At 35.7% G+C, this 17,030-nt stretch overlaps 2 protein-coding genes across 2 annotated transcripts; both read left to right on the top strand.

Moving 5' to 3' along the window:
* Positions 1-1,634: 1,634 nt before the first annotated feature.
* LOC131845656 (glycine cleavage system H protein, mitochondrial) lies at positions 1,635-2,407 on the top strand. The gene has a single exon (XM_059194746.1). It carries the CDS (start codon positions 1,635-1,637, stop codon positions 2,142-2,144), a length of 510 nt encoding a protein of 169 aa, XP_059050729.1. The 3' UTR covers positions 2,145-2,407.
* A 1,408-nt stretch (positions 2,408-3,815) lies between these two features.
* Positions 3,816-16,028, top strand: LOC131845659 (phenoloxidase-activating enzyme-like). The gene is made up of 8 exons (XM_059194749.1): positions 3,816-3,996; positions 5,794-5,951; positions 6,365-6,516; positions 7,128-7,270; positions 8,266-8,431; positions 13,551-13,750; positions 14,446-14,600; positions 15,664-16,028. Exons 1-8 carry the CDS (start codon positions 3,912-3,914, stop codon positions 15,922-15,924), a joined length of 1,320 nt encoding a protein of 439 aa, XP_059050732.1. The 5' UTR covers positions 3,816-3,911; the 3' UTR covers positions 15,925-16,028.
* The last annotated feature ends 1,002 nt before the right edge of the window (positions 16,029-17,030 follow it).

Raw genomic sequence — 17,030 nt, 5'->3', positions numbered from 1 at the left:
TAAATATTTTTCATTGGTTTTGTAGGCACTGCGGAAGCGATGTTAATTAATTTCTAACGTACACTCCATTCCAATAATACTTTATATATACTAGCTACTCGGCTGCACATTGGTGTACATGTATTATATATACAAACATTACATAGGGTACTGGCACCAGTAGTCAGCCTTTTAGTGGTAAGTCTGGGTTCAAACTTATATAAGAAAATATTAGAAAGAGTAAATTGAAAGTCTTTTGTATAATTTAACTTACTCATTTATTAAACTTTGTTACAAAATCAACAAAAATTACAAATTTATCCTTTAATAAAGTGAAAAATACTTTTTAACAAAATAAGGCACTTTTCACCAGTGCTCAGCCGCCAAAAACTAGTACTCAGCCACATTGCCACCAGTGGTCAGCCTCTCTTAAGATCAATAGTTTCAAGCTTAAACATTAAGAACATTAATAAATAATTAGTCCGGTCATAGAACCTAAAAGGACTTAACTGTGCCCTAACAAACACAACAATCAAATACCTATCTAACTTATATTTAAATCAGTCGGAAACTTCTTTAGTAACATCAGTATTTAAAAAGATTTCAAGTTCTTCTTCTTTCTAAAAGTCGCCGATTAACAATTTTTTAGGAGCTTATCTTCCTTACAGGTTTCTGTGTCAGGAGTTTCAGGATATAGAAGTATATTACTGAGAATTTTAATTTTATTTTGTTTTGATTTCCACTAAATCACAGCCTGTCTTTGTGTATTTTACGATCAATTCCTTATCATAATCATAATTTTTCTTCTTTGTAGTCTCCGTCACTTTACTTTTGGTAGAATCTAGAGCTGCTTTTTTTCTTTTTTTGTATAAAAAACTATATAAAAAACAATTTAAATATGGAGGGTTGAACACTGGGTCTACTGTCACCAGTACTCAGCCATGTAACAAACTCTAACTATTTAAGTGGCCGACTATTGGGTTTTTGACAAACAGCGTTAAAACCAGTAGTCAGCCAGGGGTGGTTGAGTACTAGATAATGTATATAAAAATGGGACCCAGTAGTCGGCCACTTCATTATTTAATAATTCTTAAGAAAAACATGATACTTTTCATTGATTACAATGCCAAAAGTCTTAATTAATGTAAATTTTAATACAATGTGGCCTAAAATTAACAAAAAAATGAAATAAATTACCATTTCTGTGAACGCTTCTCACTAATAAAAAAATGGCGCGCACGCCGCATGTCGCCTCGTCAGCCGATGACTTCGAAATAGATTCATATTTAATGTACTTCGCAGCCACGTAGCTATTATGTTTGGATTTAATTCTAGCAATGAGAAGTCATAGAAGCTATTTAAGAATAATTTGATTAGGTATTTTCTGTTATAGCGCTATTCCTATTGGTTTTAAACCGAAAAAGGCTGAGTACTGGTGCGGTGCCGACTACTAGTGCCAGTACCCTATATACCCATTAAAAAAAACCGCTTCAAAATCCGCGTAGTTTTAAAGATTTAGCCTACATAGGGACAGACAGTGACAGCAAATTTGTTTTATACTATATAATAATAATGATGATAATTAATATTATTCATTAGTATATATTTTTTTATATTATCATAGTACATAATTGATATTTTTATTGTAGGTAAAAATGGCTCTGCAAAGATACTTCCTCCAAGTCGCAAACCAATATGTAACTAAATTCCATATCCTTCAATCAAACATAAGGCCGTCTTATTGCCAGCTACATCATCAGTACAGCAGCAAGGCTACCAGAAAATACACAGACAGACATGAATGGGTGACTGTAGAAGCGGAAATTGGAACAGTTGGAATAAGCAATTATGCTCAAGAATCTCTTGGTGATGTGGTCTTCGCACAGTTACCAGACCCTGGGTCATTAATAATAGCTGGTGAGGAATGTGGTGCCTTGGAGAGTGTCAAAGCAGCTAGTGAGATTTATTCTCCAGTCAGTGGCACAGTGACAGAGAAGAACAGCAATGTGGAGAATAAACCTGCTCTTATTAACACATCATGTTATGATAAGGGTTGGCTGTTCAAACTTAAGTTGACGAAACCAGAAGAATTGAAAGACCTAATGACTGAAGAACAGTACGAAACATTTCTAAAGACTGATGTAGAAAAGGAGAAGGACACATAAATATTTATTTGTTGTAATTGTTATACTGTTAGAATTAAAATTAGATTAGATTAAATTAAATTGCAGTTTGATCATATTGCTTTGTGAGTAATTGATCATCATAGCATCAAACATAAATTGTCAGCATATATTGGGATGGAAGAATTCAATTCTTACACAAATTTGTACCATACAAACAATGTACAAATATAGATTGTTAACCATATTATTATGTTTATTACATCCCTCATTTCTGTTAGCATTACTATTAGTTTCTCTTTATGTTCAGTGGTATTTTCGAAGTAATATGAATTAATATAGATCTGAAAAATTTAAGTAGAGATAGCTTTTATAATATTATGTTATCTGTGCTTTTATTGAGAGGCGCCAAAAATCATTAAAGACAAGAACTATTGAGAAACTTCAAGCAGCCATTCTCTAACTTCCTAAAATGAAACATTTTATACCGACCTAATAAGTGATACACCACATCTATTTCGGTCGTTATTTTTACGAGCATTTATGCCGGCGTATTGTATCGGAGTTTGCGCTGGAGATAGAAAGTATATCCAAAACACTATAATTTAGTCTTTCTGGTGTAGAAATTTAATTTAATATTATACTCTTAATGAAATTAACTATTACCAATTTTCGTGAAGGAAATTGATAATAGTTAAAAATCACACCACTCTCTACCGATGTTAATTGTAATTGTGATTAATATAATATAAGAGACTACTACAGAGCACTGTAAACAAATCTATCTATACCTTATGGTATAGATAGTAAAGTCTTTATTGTCTGTCATAATCAGTTGTTAAATGTCATAATGTTTTTAAATTCGCCAATAATTCAATTTTCCCGCGCGCCTCTATGTGTAAAAAAAAACAATTCATCAATCAAGTTTTAATTTGTCACATTAATCATGTATCCAACAGTAGGCAAAGTAGTATGAATCTACATACTGGTATATGCACATATATAAATAAGCTTATTAATTTATTCATGTACATAATTAGTTTTTTCACATAATCTACTATCAAATACAACTGTTATATTATCTCTATAACTTTTATTGCTTTAATATATTTGTAGGGGGGTGAACGGGATTGTTAGTTATGTGGAATAATAACCAGAGTGATAACATGTCATGTTGACTTCCATGGGGTTCCCCCCAGCCCCTGGAAACCATCGTGGTAAATTGCCATTTGCCTAGATAGGCTAACTGACCTGACCTAATGCTCATCTTATCCTCTACTGGTGCCCCAAAGACGAGTGCCCCATTCTATTATCATCCAATAAAATATAGGTACAGGATACGGGTACGAACGCTGTTGGATCAAGCCATTGTAGTTTAGGTACATTTTTCAATATAATATAAATTATTATAATAATACTGAAAAAAAAATCTTTGGTATATATTATACTTAATTTTGTTTTCGATATAAAGAAATAGGATTCAAATATGTTTTTCCTTTTCGATAGAATAAGTATAACGTGGTTTCCAATAGGCTCACAGTCCATGAGAGAATCAGCAACCTCAGTAGGCAGTCACTTGAAATACCGGTTAGTGGCGAATAATTTTCTCAGTTATTTGAAATTCGCCCATAACCTATTATATATATGGTTTAGATTAAACTGCTGAAAATAGTAGAGACTCGTTACTATAATACATTGAAATAAACAAAGTATACAACATTTGCTGATGCTACATATGTGAGAACGCTCGTCTTACTGCAGCATCCAGGATTAAAGACTCATTCAATAAAAAAATATATTCTGTGATACATGCACCAACTGTGTGATAAAATTAAAATGAAGCATATATTATTAATATTGGCTTCCATACTAAATGTGTACTTCGTGCGATCGCGTAAGTGCTATTTTATAAGTACTAGCTGTTAACCGCGACTTGAAAGTGGAATGAAATTTTTTTATTGAAATAAATAAAATTACTAAAATAAAAGTTCCCCAAAATATTCCTGACAACATTGATTATCTGCGAGTTAAAGTCTCGTCAAAATCGGTGATTCCGTTTCAGAGATTAGCAAGACTGTAATTTTTTTAACTTAATTTTTTATGTAAGTACTGTATAAATTTTCATATGCCTTTAGGAAAAAGATCTTAATTTGAAATGACAAACAGACATTTAATTTTTTTTTATTTGTATATAGATTTTTTTAATCTTGATTGCTATGAGGAAAAATAAATTAATATTTTTCCTCATAACAGTAATATATGAACTTGAGACATTGTCATCCCATCGTCTGTTATTCGAAAATATTGATAAAAAGAGGACAATCTTTTGCCGAACCTACGTATTATTTTAATTAGAAAACATTTTTTTTTTGTAGAAACTGCTTAGACTTATATTTTTTTAATATTGAATTTGCTACAGTGTTAGGGTTACTAAATAGACTTATTTCATTCAACTTTCATTGACCCCGCCAGCGTATACCTTTATAGCAGGTAGGTTTGCAACAGCAAACCTATTTATAAAAGTATGTATGAAATATGAATATATAATCATACATACTGACTTATACAACACGACAGACAATTGCCAGTATACCAGGCATTATTACTAACTTACTACTACTTATAACTAACTTACTACTACTTATAACTAACTTACTACTACTTATAACTAACTTATTACTACTTATTAACATTATTACTACTTATTACTCATTAAGGAGTGTCGGTTTGGTCCCACGAGGCTCGACCATGAGACGGCCTGTGGCATGGTTCGGGTCTCAGAACCATTCCATCTCCCATCCATCATCAAACATCAATCAACCATCGACACTTTCACATCACACATATCATACATCATTCACAACCTCAAACATTTTAATCAGACATAGTCATCATCACCAACATTCCCATACCTTCATCATCAACATTCTCATACCATCATCATCTCCATACCATCATCATCATCTCCATACCATCGTCATCAAAACCACCAACGTCTCTATTTTGTTTTTTTTTCGTTTTATTTTGTTTAATCTTTTGTTATTTGTTTTGTTTTACCTCTATTGTTGTTTTGTTTTGTTCTTTTACTTCTGTTTTATATTGTTTTTATTGTCTTCGTTATTTTTTGTTACTTCGTAAATATTGTTTTATGTTTTCTTATATTAATAATGTTATATATTTATAAAAATGTATACATTACAATAACTCAAATCAATTTTACACCCAATAAAAACATAATTTGAAAAATCCGTTCCAACTCTGCTGAAGCGAGCGTAAACCACAAGCGCAAACGCTGAAGCATAGAGTACGTTAAACAGAAACAATTTAAAAAAAAAATCATACATAATTATATAAATAGAGGGACAGGGGTTGTTAGTAATGTGAACTGGTTACTACATCACTAGCACACCAAGTCAGGTTGACCTCTACGCGTATAATCTACAAGCCACCACGATGGGCCAACTAATCTGACTTCATGTTCATCTTATCACCCTCCACAGGCGCCCCGCCGGCATATATCGAGCGCAGGCAGTTGCATAATTCCATAATCATAAAATAAAACTTGTATAATTATGATAATTTACGTAATTATGCATATTTGTTCGGTGTACAAGATCAATTTGTAGTTTAAAGTTTTCTTTTATAAGTTTGATTAATATCAATCACTTCATTAAAATTTAATTATTTTCAGAATCATCATGTACTACGCCCAGTGGCGGCCAAGGACGTTGTATACCCATGAAGGAGTGTTCTTCTCTCTTAACTAGCGTGTCTAAAAAGTACATAAAACCACAAGATATGGAATTTTTGACAAAGTCACATTGTGAGCTCGAGGGACAAGCGCCAAAGGTAGGCATCATATGAAAATACATATAAATAAAATTGGAGTGTTTGTTTGTAATATGGAAATAACCGATTTTTACTACATGCAAATGAATATAAATACGGTACATACACCAAAAAACATTTTTTATAATTTTTGTCTGTCTCTCTGTCGGTCTGTTTGTTCCGGATAATCTCTAAAATGGTTGTACCGATTTTGACGAGACTTTTTTTGGCAGATAGCTGATGTAGAAAGGAGTAAATTAGTAATGAATTATTTTAGAAAAATAAAGTTAAATTCCACGCTGACGAAGTGTATACGCATGTACAGCTAGTACTAAATGAAACTTGTGTTATACTCGCAGCTTGCGTGGAATCGAATCCAAAATGAAAAACTGATCGAAATATGTACATATAGTACCTATTTCAAATTATTGCAGGTATGCTGTCCTACACAAGAAACAGTAAAGCAATGTTACACGCCTTATGGTAATGTAGGCAAATGCGTCAGTATATATTCCTGTCAACATCTATTAGACATGCTCAAACAACCGTTGGTTCAACAAAATATTGATTATGTTAAGAGTTCTAGGTAAGTTAACATAAAAAAGTTGATGTTGAATGTTATAACAAGAATAATTTAGGTGTATTTTTTTACGACCACATAATTGGTCAGTAAAATCGAATCAGTAGAACTGGAGATTGTCGCTGTACTGTTTGTCTTCCTAATTATCGGTTGTCAGACACACACGCAATCCACAGCTTAATGCCCGCATGACGCCAGCAGTGTGCGCTAAAGACGATATAATACTTCCTTCTCTTTCCTACGTATACTACAACTCCAAACATGCAAACTCACAAACTTTATCACTTTATATTTTTAGTATAGATAGTATATTTAAGAATACCGATAATATCTTAAGTATACAATATCTAATTGTATATACGAGTAGAAGACTTGTGAATAGCGAAGCCAAATGTCGACGTCGCGGTGCAACAACGCAAGTCCTCATTGACTTTCGCTCATTATTTAAATCCATTTATTTAGTTTGTTATCGGTGTTTCCATCATCGTAGAGTCATTCAGAAATATAATTTGACACACTAAAGTTTTTTTGACGTCAGTCATATTGGTCACTCGCGATCTACATAAACGACTAGATCGTCGCGTGTCCTTTAAATCTTAGATGTAATTTAATTACAGATGCGCAGAAGAATACAGTGTATGCTGTGGACCTCCAAAAGAAATTATTCAACGTGGGAATTGCCATAATCTAAACGCATTCCCTCCAGATCCTTTAACTGACTGTTGTGGATTGGATAATACACAGTCTAGAAAGATAATCGGTGAGTAACTAAATATTACAAACATAAGTGTATTTACTTTATATGATATTGGAAAGGGAAGCAAGCTGATTACCGCTTACCATCAAGTGGTTAGAACCGCTTACCACCTATACTATACATGTATCACGTTATCATGTGAAATCCGTGATACCACTCATGTGTTGTTATACCAGAGAAATAGGATCTCATGCTGTAATTTACTACTTAATCTGCACTCTACAGTCAAAACATTGCTTACTGTGAGCGAACGGACTATATTTATTTTCATAATGATAATGAAAAGGAAACAGTGGAGGCTGATAAAATGAACATGAGGTCAAGTCAGTTAGCCCATCATGGTAAATTTAGCAGGAATTTATCACGATGGTTTCCAACTGCATATTATGTGTTTTGGTTGAAATTTGAGATATGCTAGTGTACGGAGACATAACGCCAGTACAATGGGCGGCACATGATGATGTATACATGAACAGTACGGTTACCACTTACCATCATGTCAGTCAACTTATTTGCCAATATTTTACATACAATCTAGTTATTTTATTACATTACCTAGAATTAATTTTGTGGAAAAAGGAACTTATGGGCGTGAGGATCTCAGGGTTTGTATGGTGTGAGTAAAATGCCCTTTTATGGAAAGCTGTTGTCTTTTGTAAAATACACAAAACTTTATGCCGACCAAATTGCGTGTGTTTAACTTTATTTATATATATTTAACTTTGCGTGTGTTTATTACATAGTCTTAACTAACTGCAAGGAATATGCTTATCCTATTGACGCAGTTGACATATTTGTAAAATAACGAGCGGGCGACCACGAGTGCCCCGGATAGGTCGGCCTGTTCCTACAGTGGTGGCATTGTTTGTAATGATTGCCACAAACTAAAATATTTCTATTGCCAACTCTAAAATTCCCGCCCTCGTACATCTGTGGTCTCTGCAATTGTAGTTAATTTTAATTCTAACGTACCTACCACATTTCGAACGCATCAACAGCATTTGGAATAAATGCGGAAATCGACCAGTTCCCGTGGCTGACACTCATCGAGTACAAAAAAGGCGATGGTATCAGAACATTGTGTGGTGGATCCCTCATAAGCTCCAAATATGTTCTGACCGCTGCCCACTGCGTCACCGGGAACATTTTAATAACTGGGACTCCGTAAGTGTCTGAAGAGTGTTCGTACTAGTCTACAAGTAATATTACATACTGATATGCTAATAGTGATTGTAATGGTATTTTTTTTAATTGATGTTAATGGAATAGTGCTCAAACGGTTTACGCTGGCGAGGCACCATTGAAGGATGATAAGATTAGCATGAGGTTAGGTCAGTTAGCCCACCAAGCCATCGTAGCAAATTCACCAGGAATTTACAACGATGGTTTCCAGGGGGAGCTGCGTGGAGGTCAACCTGACATTACAGTAATGGGGTTATTACTCCACATTACTAACAATCCCCTTCCTCCCTGATTTTAGTGGTTAATAATGAAACACTGGCGGAGCACCAGTACAGGCCTATACGATGATCACGTTGTTAGGTCAGTTAACAATGGATGGTGGATAATTCTACAGTTACTGAGGATGATATAATTTTTATTAATGTAACTGAAATGCCAAACGATCTGAATTAATGGGAAGCGGTGAACGTCGCCTATATATTATACATGAACAGTGCGTCATCGTGTAACCCGTGATACCACTCAGGCGTTGCCATTCCAGAGAACTAAGATCCCATCAAAAACATAAATGTGAAATGATAGCCGAGTTTTATATTATGATATATGCCTTGATTGTTAACTTCTACGACAAAAGAGGTGAGATCTAACCATTTAGATCTCACCTCTTTTGTCGTAGTCTTTTGGCACCCATGTGCCAAATGGGTCTTCGGTCTGATGATTATGTAACAAATTGACTGTTATCTATTAAATTCTCAAGAAAACAATTTGTTACCAATGAGTTCTCATTATCGAGTTAACTATACATTCCTACTTATAACTATACTAAAATTGTTATTAATTTTTGGTTTAAACTATTGTCTATATCCTACCATACGTATTTATTAAAATAATGTAATAATAATATAACCACAAATATATAAGTATAATTTAAGAAAACTATGAATTTCGTAGCATAAATCGCAACTTTATAGGTTAGATATCGAGAAACAAAATATTGAGACGGCGCTCGCGCTTATGAGGGCGGCTGCCATTCGCTCGGACAGGTTCGCGTCAACGTTTTATCGCACCGCTCCCACACGGCGCCGCGGCGCCCTATACCGAAATGCCTATTATTTAATAATTATTTATAAAAATAATGATTTTACACTATCGATGTGCGCTAAATATTGAAACAATAATGAATACCAAATCTCAGTTAATAACATAATAAATACGAAATTCGACTATACTCTTAGTTATAAAGTTTGCTAGTTATCGACACTGATGTGAAGGGGTTAACGTAAATTGGTAATGATCGACGTTTTCATACAATATTACTTTCCGTCCAGTACAAGATGAGCTATTTTTGCCAGGGATCAATGTCAATTGGTGGCTATCGACGTTTTCATAGAATTTTAGTAATCGTCCAATATAAGTTGAAATGGAATCAATTAAAGTGAAAAATTATAGTAAAATGATAACAATTTACCAGTTTCAGGTTTTTCCTTTATATTCACCTAATTATCTATCTGCATGCCAAATTTGAACTTCCTAGGTCACTGGAAGTGGGTCATAATTTTGATCTATAGTTGATCAGTGATAAAAATGACGATATTTGGACATTAATATCTAAATAACCGTTTGAGATATGTTTATGAAATTTGGAACACATGTTTATCTCGCAAGTCTCAATATATGAACCAAATTTGACAGGTTTATGTGAAAGAGTTTTTGAGTTATGAGGGAGTCAAAAGTGGCTCCAAATGGTTCGTGTAAATATACACACAGTGCTGCTCGCCAGTTGTCTTACTTGAAACTCGGCTTGACACGCTACCTCGTGTCTAGATCTCATGTCTCTTATAATTTTACAGACCAAGTTGCTTGGCAGTTCAAATAGGTGAGACTGTGGTACGCAGTCGACTTTTTACATTCTACCTCTGGTCAAATAGGACTGGTCAGGTGTCATGGGGATTATTAACTGTGTACACAGAGTATTTCTAGGTCAACAGATACATAGTGCGGGAAGACATTATAATTACTATTGTTGAGATTTAAACGAGTCTATAATCATATATTATACAATACATAATATTAAATAAATAATTACACACATTACACATATACTCATGTAGATGTAGATGTAGATGTAGGTTGGACTCCATTTTCCGCAATTGGCCTCTCATTCAGGCTCACTCAGGCTACTAACGTAGCCAGCCAAGCTCCTCCCAGAAGCGCAGAAGTCTCCTGGTGTCTTCGCAGGCTTCTCGGAGCGACCTCACCGTTCCGAGGATTTGATTTCGTTGTGTGGTCACTGCTTCGCACTCCAGGATTACGTGAGCGGCCGTTTCCTCGGCTACAAAGCAGCCCCGGCATAGGGGACTGTCTGTAGCACCTATTTTGTACATATGTCTGTTTAAGGGACAGTGGCCCGTCATTGTCCCTATCATTGTTTTTATGTTATGCCTGTCCAGATTTATTAGGCGTTTTGTCATTCTTTGATTTGTTCTAGGAATTGCCACTTTTGATTGTTTGCAATCGGTGGTTTGTTTCCATATTTTGTTTTGTATCTCAGTGGATCTTTGGCGAATCCAGGATCGAAATTGTGAGAATGGTATTGGCAGAAACGGATGGGGGCCTGCTACCGTCATGCCTGATCCTCTTCTTGCCAATTCGTCCGCGGCATCATTTCCGTATGATCCGCTATGCCCTTTTATCCATTGGATGGTTACACCGTTGTGCTCTGCCACTTTGTCCATGATATTGTGACATTCGATTATTAATCTGTTGTTTGATTTCCTGTTCTGTAGTGCTTTTAGCACGGCTGCACTGTCCGATATAAATTTTATGTTGAAATTATTGACACCTAACTTTTGCACTGTTCGTGCTGCCTCAGTCAGGGCAACGCATTCACATTGGAAAATCGAACTATGTGGGCCGAGTGGTATGTATAAGTTCATGTTGAGGTCAAGGGAGTGTGCTCCTGCTCCTGAACCGTTTTGTGTTTTGGAGCCATCTGTGTATATGCGTAGTTCATTTACAGCAGATTGATCTTGTTCCTCCTGTTTCATTTGTATCTGGTATTTCCTGTTAAATGAGTGATATGTTTGAGTTCTATCACACGGAGCTGCAATCAAAGGTTCGTGTTCGATTGCTTGGTTCAGGATGTGAGTGTGAGAACTATTATGGTTTTTGCCCCATAGACCAAGATGGTATAGTCTTATGGCGGCTATGGCTGCCTCCTGTTGTATGAACAGATCGAGGGGTGTTATATTGAGGGCTATTTCAATTGCTGTTGTTGGGGTAGTTTTCATACATCCCGTGATTGAAGAGCATGCAAGTCTTTGAAAGGACCTTAGTTTGTTGACTGTGGTCGTGAGTTTCGACCTTGTCCACCAAACCAAGGCCCCGTACACTAGCATTGGTCTTATCACTGCTGTGTATAGCCAAAGTGTTATTTTTGGTGTAATACCCCACTTGTTTCCTAGCATCTTTCGACATTGATAAAATGCTATGGTGCTATTGTTGATTTTGTGGTCAAGATGTTTGTTCCATAGGAGTTTACTGTCCAGTATAACTCCCAGGTACTTGACTTCTTCTTTTAGACTAAGGTCTGTGTTAAAGAGTTTCGGTGTCCTGAAGATACCAGGAGCTCTTTTGTTAGTAAACATGATTAGTTCTGTTTTGGAAGGATTTACAGAGAGTTCGTGGTTTTTACACCATCTCTCTACAAGTCTGAAGGCTTCTCTCATGCGGTCGCATAAAGTTCCCTCAAAGTTTCCTGTTATAAGTATAGCAATATCGTCAGCATACCCTACCGTGTAGAGGTCGTTGTCATTGAGCTCCTCATTGAGTTCGTTAACAACTAGGTTCCAAAGAAGAGGTGATAGGACCCCTCCTTGTGGACATCCTCTGCTCACGATACCTCGTGTGGTAGTGTTTACGGTAAACTGAATTGCACGGTTCTTTAGCATGTTGCTTATCCATTCTATGATAGTTAGAGGTACTCCATGTATGGCGAGAGCCCGGCTTATGCTGGTAAAGTTTGTTTTATCAAAGGCCCCTTCGATGTCTATAAAGGCATCTAGTGTTGGCTGCTTTGAGTGTAACGAGTTACCAATTCGGGTTACTACGCTGTGGAATGCTGATTCCGTTGATTTGCCTTCGCTGTAGGCATGTTGGTTAGGATGGAGTGGTTTGTTTGTGGACACAAGGTCTCTGATCTCTTTGTCGCATAGTCTCTCCAAAGTTTTTATAAAAAACGATGTGAGACTAATTGGTCGAAAGGATTTGGCCTGTGTGTAATCACCTCTGCCTGGTTTTGGGATGAAGATTATTTTCACTTCGCGCCATTTCAAAGGTATGTATCGGTGTGCTAGACATGCTCGAAATAGCTGAACGAGTTGTTCAGCTATTATGTCTCCGCTCCATCTTAGGAGGGCCGGAAAGACACCATCTAGTCCCGCTGCTTTGAAAGGCAGGAATGTGTTGATTGCCCATATTAGTTTTTCTCTATCTATTATTTTGCTAGCTACTTCCCAGTCCGAGCTGCTGGTTGTCCTGTCTTCCTGTGAATTCCATGTGTGGTTATTGTCCACAAGAAATCCTGGGAAGTGAGTTGACAGTAGTATTTCGCAAGTTTCTGTGTCATTCGTTGTGTAACTGTTGTCCGGTTTCTTTAGACAGCCTATTGTGTGGTCTTTCTCCTTGGAGAGACACGCTACACATATACTCAATATATACAATACTCAATATTATAAATATAACATATACATAATATATACTTATGCAAATCAACAGTGAATGTTCAGATGCGTAAGTAAGAAAAAAACCTATTTAACTATGACATTAGAAAAGCAATTATTCTGGTTTTGAGAAGGATATTGAAGTAATTTAAATATGAATTTGGTAGTTCCGGGATTTCGTCAAGAGGTAAATCATTCCAGAAAGATTTAGAAATTAAGTTCATACGATGAGTAGGAGTAAATTCCTAGATGGACGAAGGTTACGGTAAGAAACGTACCCATGAAAACGAAATTATCTCCATCGTTGAGAGGTTAAGAACCACTGGCCGAAACTTATACCACTATAAGTACTCATTAATCGTAACTATAATATTTTTTAGGACAAACGTCCGTTTAGGAGAATACGACACAAGCAACAACGGAAGAGATTGTGTATTAGTGGCCCCTGGTGAGGAAGACTGCGCAGATCCCATCGTCACAATTCCTATTGAAGACACCATTCCACATCCAGAATACGATGCCATCACTCGAAAGAATGACATCGCTTTGATCAGGCTGGAACAGAATGCACCTTACACAGGTTTGTTTTTGGGTTTTTTAACGGATGTTTATATATTTTTAATAACCTAGTACCGTCATCTAGTTAATTTAAAATATCTTAATTCATGTAGACGTCTATTAGAGACACTTATGAAATGTCAAATTTACCATCAGTTCGGAGTGCTTTCAAGCTAAGAACTGACAAGAAACTCAGTTCTTATTCCTTTCAAATAAGCTTGTACATGTTTAGATTAAAGAATGATAACTGACATTATTCAAAAGTGTTTTAATATAAATTTATTTGAGTGATGAAAATAAATAATTTCTATTAAATTTATACGTACAATTAGGCAAAATCGCGATATATTACCATGTTTTATTTATTTTTTATTAAGTTTCTGATATTTCGGCACTGTTTTAATCGCTATGATCATGGGTAAACTGAAGATCTATTCTATTCTACTTACCACAATCCTTACTAATATTAGAAATGTGAAAGTAGGGATGTTTGTTACTCTTTCACGCAAAAACTACTGAACCGATCATCATGAAATTTTCTCCACTTGTCATTAGAATAAACATAGGATACTTTTTATATAAAAAATAAAATATGTTTTTTTTTCAAACATTTTGCTACTTCAGCGCCATCTAGCAACCAGTAATGAAGTTATGCGAGCAATGCCGCGGGTAACAGGTAATATTTAATATTCTTAATGTGTTTATATTACATTACAGATTTCATTAGGCCTATTTGCCTTCCAACGAGCGACATAACTGCATCTCCTCCATCCAAGTTGATACTAGAAGTGGCGGGATGGGGGGCGTATAATCAAACTACCCGGAAAAGCAATATCAAATTATATGTGAGAGTGCCATTCGTCGACATGCAAGTATGTGATGATTCACATTCGTAACATATATGCGGTTTCAGAGGAGCTTCCCCCCGCGTACACTTAGATTGTGGAATGAACTACCTGCCGAGGTTTTCACGACAGACTACAGCAAGGGGTTTTTAAAGTACCCTACTTTAAGTATACCCAAGGTTGCTTAAGGGACGGCAACGCGCACGTGACACCCCCAATGTTTCAGGCGTCCATAGGCTACGGTAACCGTTTACCATCCGATGGCCGTATGCTTGTTGACGACCTACGTGGTAAAATATATATATGTTTATATCTTACTAATATTACAAGCGTATGTTTGTAATTGGATGTTTGTTACTTTTTCACGCAAAAACTACTGAATGGATTTTAATGAAACTTCACAATAATATAGCATATATCCGCGAGCACAGCTAGTATATAATAATATTAATAATCTTGGACATTTTTTTACGTTACATACCAATAATTTTTTTCTCTCACAAACCTAAGTATTTTAAATAAGTGTATTTTTTATTAATCATACGAAGGTCATTAGTTTTATAAAAAAAGTTAGTTAGTCTTTGTTTTAGTGAAATATATGTCAATTAAAAAAACAAATTCTAGTTTTCCCCGCTCTGAATATTTACTCACTCACACATGCTAATGGTGAAAGTGGAATTAACCAAAATAAAATAACCTATTAGGTAGTTATCAATAAGTAAATAAATATATAGGACGCATTCTATATCATGTTCGTATAAAGCAAAAATTATATGTTACCTTCTACTGTATGGTGTGTGTACATGCATATATATAATATATATAATAACAAATAACCCTGAACAATCGACACAGAGCCCTCTTGTCCCAAGGTAACTGATATAAATACTTAGTTTTTTTTTTAAATAGGTACATACATAGTATACATAGAAAACACCCAGACCGATACAAATAATCATACTCATGAATACAAAAGTTTGCACCGTGCGAGGAATCGAACCCGCCATCGGAAGTAAATCGGTGTGCTAAACCGCTAAACCACCGAGGTCGTCAAACATATATATGTACTATATAGCATTATATTTTATAGGAGTGTAAAACTATATACAATCAACCAAAGCTGGCCGAGGCCGAGTTATGGAGCAAGCAGATATGTGCGGGCGGTGAAAAGAATCGGGACTCCTGCAAAGGTGACTCCGGGGGCCCCCTCATGTATCAGAACCAACGTATTTACGAAGCAGTTGGCCTCGTCAGCTACGGGCCCACGGTGTGTGGACAAGAGAAGATACCAGCGGTGTATACTAAAGTATACGACTACATCAGCTGGATCCGTGATCAACTGAAGCCTTGATATATGAATACAGTAGTTTTCAACACACTCGCTCATAAAGTGTATCTAATTTCACCGGTTTTCGATATATAAAGCAGCTTATAAAACGCACGTGTCGTTATAAACGCAAATAGTGAAATTACACTCCAAAGTCGCACTATCTGCTACTTTTCAAATTTCGAACCAACCGCCGCCGCGCCGCATGGCGCCGCGCCAGCCAGTAAGCATCGCGCTGATTAAAAAAAAGTAAAATGGCGGGAAATATGTATAACTTTAATAATTATAACTTTCGTCGTTTCAGAAATTCAGTGATTAAAAATGAACAATATGTGATATCATGATTTGTTATTTCATTACTTAGAATTGAAAGATGTCGGGTCAAATTCTGCCTCGTCTGAAATAACGCAGTTAGTTATAACGTAATATACTAAGATTCTCGACAATGTTGTTTTAATAAATAAACCTTAATGTAATAACAGCGGCGATTTTTATTATAGTGCATCAGTATACCTTTAGCGCAGACACTATTTCATTATTATCCATTAAAAAAAGTAACTGACATAAATGCATCGGGAGGGCGCCACATAACTATACAAATGAGGTAGCATACAGCCAGGTATTTAAAAGTAAAACAGATCTATGTGCTTTATGGTCTTTATTGAAGTGCAATCTTACATCTACAAAACCATTTGTTACGACGAAACAATCAAATAACTTGGCATCTATCGATAACAAAATGACTTTATATAACATCTAATTGTACACAGATCATCACAATAACACTTTTATGCATCCACAACAACGCAATTTGTTAATTTCAATATCACAAAGAATTAAAAAATAAGCACCATGCGCCAATACAAAATTTAGCCTGGCCACACATTTTCGATAAGAGTCGGACAGCTCGTCTATAGTTTAGCTATACATTCGGAGCGCCAATGCAAAAGTTAGCCTGGGCATATATTTCCGATAAGAGTCTGACAGCTAAACTGCAGTTTAGCTAAGTATACATTCGGAGCGTAAATGCAAAAGTTAGCCTGGGCACACATTTCCAGTGTCAAAGCAGCTAGTGAGATTAACTCTCCAGTCAGTGGCACGGTGACGGAGAAGAACAGCAATGTAGAGGA

The sequence above is a fragment of the Achroia grisella genome, unplaced genomic scaffold (genome assembly GCF_030625045.1).
Source record: "Achroia grisella isolate CSIRO2021 unplaced genomic scaffold, CSIRO_AGI_Agris_v1 utg478, whole genome shotgun sequence".
Taxonomy (NCBI): Eukaryota; Metazoa; Arthropoda; class Insecta; order Lepidoptera; family Pyralidae; genus Achroia; species Achroia grisella.
Note: the sequence above shows the minus strand (reverse complement) of the source record. Positions and strands in the feature narration are given on the sequence as shown.

Bases quoted from the DNA above. Each gene is read 5' to 3' on its own strand.
- LOC131845659 (XM_059194749.1), top strand. From the start codon at position 3,912: ATGCACCAACTGTGTGATAAAATTAAAATGAAGCATATATTATTAATA. The intron at 5,952-6,364 runs GTAGGCATCATA...AAATTATTGCAG, and splicing joins TCGAGGGACAAGCGCCAAAG to GTATGCTGTCCTACACAAGA. The intron at 6,517-7,127 runs GTAAGTTAACAT...ATTTAATTACAG, and splicing joins GATTATGTTAAGAGTTCTAG to ATGCGCAGAAGAATACAGTG.
- LOC131845656 (XM_059194746.1), top strand. From the start codon at position 1,635: ATGGCTCTGCAAAGATACTTCCTCCAAGTCGCAAACCAATATGTAACT.